The sequence below is a fragment of the Cariama cristata genome, unplaced genomic scaffold, assembly GCF_000690535.1.
Source record: "Cariama cristata isolate BGI_N322 unplaced genomic scaffold, ASM69053v1 scaffold12344, whole genome shotgun sequence".
Taxonomy (NCBI): Eukaryota; Metazoa; Chordata; class Aves; order Cariamiformes; family Cariamidae; genus Cariama; species Cariama cristata.
The window spans coordinates 21,645-26,271 of NW_009612390.1; the positions used below are offsets into that span (position 1 = coordinate 21,645).

General features: G+C 45.0%; 1 protein-coding gene across 1 annotated transcript in view; it reads right to left on the reverse strand.

Annotated features, from left to right (window-relative positions):
• Positions 1-2,114: 2,114 nt before the first annotated feature.
• LOC104160481 (GDNF family receptor alpha-4-like) overlaps positions 2,115-4,627 on the reverse strand; it is a gene marked incomplete at its 5' end in the record, with an annotated part of 4,889 nt that continues 2,376 nt past the window's right edge. Inside the window, 3 exons of the mRNA XM_009698610.1 lie at positions 2,115-2,323; positions 2,633-2,763; positions 3,733-3,867. Coding sequence (XP_009696912.1) covers positions 2,189-2,323; positions 2,633-2,763; positions 3,733-3,867 — 401 coding nt within the window. The remainder of the gene's footprint in view (positions 2,324-2,632; positions 2,764-3,732; positions 3,868-4,627) is intronic.

A 4,627-nucleotide genomic window follows, 5' to 3' on the forward strand; every position in this document is an offset into this window, starting at 1 on the left:
CAATTACTCTGACACATGCGACAATGTAAGATTCTGTAGTAAGAAGGTGCCTGACAGTGACTGGAAATCACAGCATATTACCTAGCTGACGCTTCCCTGGCAACAGAGAAAGCACAGGGTAAAAAGAAATACCCACCTGTTACGCATCTATTCAGGATTGTAGTATTGTTTGGCTGTGTATAATATTGTTCAGATCTGTTGTATCTCATAGGATCAGCAAGGGACACTACATGTGTGCATGGAGGAGCTACTCTGAGCCGAGTTTCTAGCTATCCTGAAAGCATAAGCTAGCTGATGGGGCAACTCTTGTGCACAATTGATTGTGGACTATTAACCTATGCTCAGAAATCAATATTCACTTAACACCACATTTTAAGAGGCAAATGCAGTACAAAATAACAGCAGTTACACAGTGCATACATTTACATTCAGAATAAACAGGTCATGAAATAGACCTTGGCAGAGGAGGAGGAGCTTGGGCAGGCAGTGTGGAAGGGGACAATGACAGCTTCAATACGTGGAGAGGTAAAAGGTAGTTGCAGCCCCAGAGATTTTTGCAACTGAATGTCCCAGGGGTTTTGTGGTCACTACAGCTTCAATGAGCTATGTGCATTCTCTAAGCATTACTAAGAAGGTTCTTCCCAAGGCCAGGCAAGGTCATGCTTTGCTAGATAAGGCTAAATTTACTGGGGTTGAGCAGAGAAATCTATTTTAACCCACAAAACTGAAGTCTGTTGCTAGCTGTGATAATAGATGACAGATATATGTTGCAAGGGGCAAAACAGAAAGGAGCAAGAATATAAACTGTAGTATAGTGTCCTTGACCTGGGATGGTATTTTTCATATACTTAAAAGAATGGATTTGAAAAGGGAACTGAAAGTAATCCAGAACTGGTGTTTACCAGGGACTTTATTGGTATGTTTATTGAGCTTTACTTGCAACCCACCCTGGAGCATGGACTTCTAGTCTTTAGGCTAGTATGCTGTATTCTATGCCTTGACAGGCTTGAGGAGCTGACCCACGTGAACCTCATGAAGTTCAACAAGGCCAAGTATAAGGTCTCGCACCTGAGTTGGGACAATCCCTAATATCAGTACAGACTGGAGGATGAATGGATTGAGAGCAGCCCTGAGGAGAAGGACTTGAGGGTACTGGTGGATGGAAAATTAGACATGAGCTGGCAATATGTGCCCACAGCCAAGAAAGCCATATCATATCCTGGCCTGCATAAAAAGAAGCATGACCAGCAGGTCGGGAGAGGTGATTTTCCCCTTCTACTCTACTCCACCCTACCCCACATGGAGTCCTGGGTCCAGCTCTGGGGTGCTCAGTACAAGATAGACATGGACCTGTTCGAGTGGGTCCAGAGGAGGGCCATGAAAATGATGAGAGGGCTGGAACACCTCTCCTAGGAAGAAAGGCTGAGACAGTTGGCATGGTTCAGCCTGGAGAAGAGAAGGCTCTGTGGAGACCTTATTGTGGCCTTTCAATATATAAAGGGGGATCATAAGAAAGACAAAGAGAGACTTTTTACCAGGACTTGTAGTGACAGGACAAGGAGCAACTGTTTTAAACTGAAAGAGAGTAGATTTGGTTGGACATGAGGAAGAACGATGAGAGTGGTGAGACACTGGAACAGGTTGCCCAGAGAAGTTGTGGATGCGCCAACCCTGGAAGTGTTCAAGGCTGGACTGGAAGAGGCTTTGAGCAACCTGATCTGGTGAAAGGTGTCCCTGCCTATGGCAGGGACGTTGGACTAGATGATCTTTAAAGGTCCCTTCCAACTCCTATGATTGTATGCCTGAGGAAGAGCTCCAGAAGGTGGGGTGGTAGGACACACTGTGTCCCTCCCTGCAGTTAGAAACCAAACCCTGCACAAGTTCTGACAGAACTCAGACCTTTGTTTTAAAATACTGTGCTGGAACATTAGCCTTACTGTTACTCAAAATGCTAACATGGCAGAAGCAATGGTGGGCACCATATCTGCAGAGCTCAGTGCAAACTGATGGGGGGAAAGTGGGGTGCAAGTTGGGGGGAGATTTTCGGTGACTGCCATTCTGGGTTAAGGCTGTTCCATTCCTCTTTTCTGGAAGCCTTCTGTTTCCCAAAGGTAAATCAGTAATGGGAGGTGCCTGGATATGGAATAAGCCTAATAATGTGGGAAGGAAAGAAGCCATTTATGCCAAGTTAAAGCGGGCTTAGCAACAGGGGCAGGAACAGAGCCAGAGATGGCCAAGAAACAGCAGATCCAGAATATACAGAGGAGGCCATAGGCATACTGCCGTGTTTGGAGGTGTCTCGCTGTGTCTTCCCTTCAGCCACCTAGGAAATGAAAAGGAGGAATGAATCCCAGGTAGACACATTTATGCTCAAACATCTGGCTGCAGAGCCTCCAGTTCTGAGCACTTGTGCGAGACTATAGGAGACTTCTGTGGCCAGGCAGCACAGCCTCCTATTTCTGCTTGTCTGTGGAAGGAATAACTCAAGGTAAAGTGGTCCAGATTTCTGCATGCATGTGGCATCCCTTGCTTTCATGTCCAAAATCGCACATTTCCAAATCCAAGGTTTTTCAGCTACTGTCTCTAGACCACTTGACTTGCTGCTTTCTGAAGGCAACAAAGCAATGCATACCTGGGACATTTCTGAAGCAAGAGATGTGCTGGCACTGTCTCCTTGGAAGCTTAGGGAAGATGAATAAAATAAGTCTTCCTGTCTTTCTAGAGCTGTCTGCTTCAGGTGCATTTGAGACCAAATGGTATTTTCTGCAAACAGAAGTAAAGCAAGAGTCTTATTGTGCTTTTCTTGTGCACACCTTGTAGTCTAGTGAACAGAAGTCTAGGGAAGCTATTTTAGGAAATACACTCACAGGCTATGTGGCTTTGATTTAGAAAATACATATTCTCTGTTCAGTGAATGGCCTGTTAGTTTGTGGGTTTACCTGTGAGGTTGAGCAGACTGCAAAGCCAATTTGCACCGTACTTAAGGACCTTTTGGTCACTCTGGGACTTTCCCACTTGTCTATTTTATAAGGGGTAGTTATGTTGTATCTCAGTCACGATGTTTAGGTTGTAGGTGTATCTATAGTGCTGGGTGTAAGGCTTTTCTATACAGCAGTAAATATTAATCATTTATCTAATGATGCTGGTTTCTTTGATATCCTTTGGAAGCTTTTACAAACATAAAATATTTAAATCTTATTAAGGTCTGTTGCTGAAATGCTAGGGAGATAAAAGAAATAGAGACTTAGGATTACATAGTTGCATGGAGCAGGATTTTTGTAACTGTTATGCTGCTGAATCTAATAACGGGCTGTGTCAGGAGCGACCTATCTTGACCAAGTAAGTGAGGGCCAAAGGCAAGCATAGGAAAGGAGCCGGAGGAGGTGAACCCAAACCCCATAATCCTACTGCACTGATGTGGTTACTCAGCAACCTATGGATACAGCATGTCTGATGTCCACTTGTGATTTTTTTTGCAACCCCATTTGAATGCTGTTTGGAGATAGCTTCATGATGTCTGAGATGAACAGAAGTGTTGCCAAAAGATACAGAAACACTTCTGAGAGCAGAGCCAGGCTGGTCCCATAGGTTGGTTAGGAGATCATGGAGACACTGCAGAAGACGACAGAACTATATGCAAGAGCAGTGCAACGTAGGATCTTGAAATCAACAGGATTTTAATTTCCCTGTGCTGAGCTGTTTCTCTGATTCGGTGATACAATTGATGCTTACCAAGGCATTTGTTGCTCTCAAACATGCCGAGTATCTGGTCACACTTCTCCTTCTGGTTGCCGCTGCTCTCACATGTACACCACAGGGAGACCTCCACACTGGAGTTACTGACATAGTTGGGTGTCATGGGCGTGCCTGTCCCAAACCCCCAGAAACTGGAATCAGGATTACTTCACCAGACGAAAGAAGCACCATGAGTCCTGTTATACTAAACGGAATGCAGTCCTGGAGGCAGAGGCCTTCCACTGTGAGATGTATGTTACCCAGGACAGGTCAGGAGCCCCTGTGAGGTGACCCAGGCCTGGTGAATCTACACAAAGTGTGCTGGGCTGTGAGAAAGCGTGAAGATTGCTACTCCTGGCTCAAGATAATCTGATGGTGAGGTATACTGATAACTGAAGCTGGTGCAAGCATTAGATTGAAGGATGTGAAGCATCTGCAGGGACTCGTATGGCAGCAAAAGGCACTCTTACTTCTTGTGTAGCTGGGCTGCGTGGCCAAATGTCTTTTGCCAAACAAATGTTGCACACCTGTAGTGTGCTATTCAGCCAGAGTTCATTTAGCACAAAAAGAGCAAAGACATCTGGAAAACGGCAATGTATAGTTTAGATTTACAGCTTCTGAGATATTGTTGCTTTTTACAGCACCTCTTTTGAGCCACTCTAAAAAAGTATTAGAAGGTTGGCAGTGAATGCCTAAAACCAAAGACAACCTTTCTTCTAACAGCTGGTACTGCCATGTTCTGGCTGGCTCTGAGAAGATAATGTGTGCAACACTAACAAACCGTCAGGAGTCTAAAAGTCAGGCAGCAAGGGAATGTCTTGTTTAGTCACTGCTATGATGGGATGTAACTCCTGCAGCAGGCATGACTTAGTTCATACAGGACCCGAGAGCC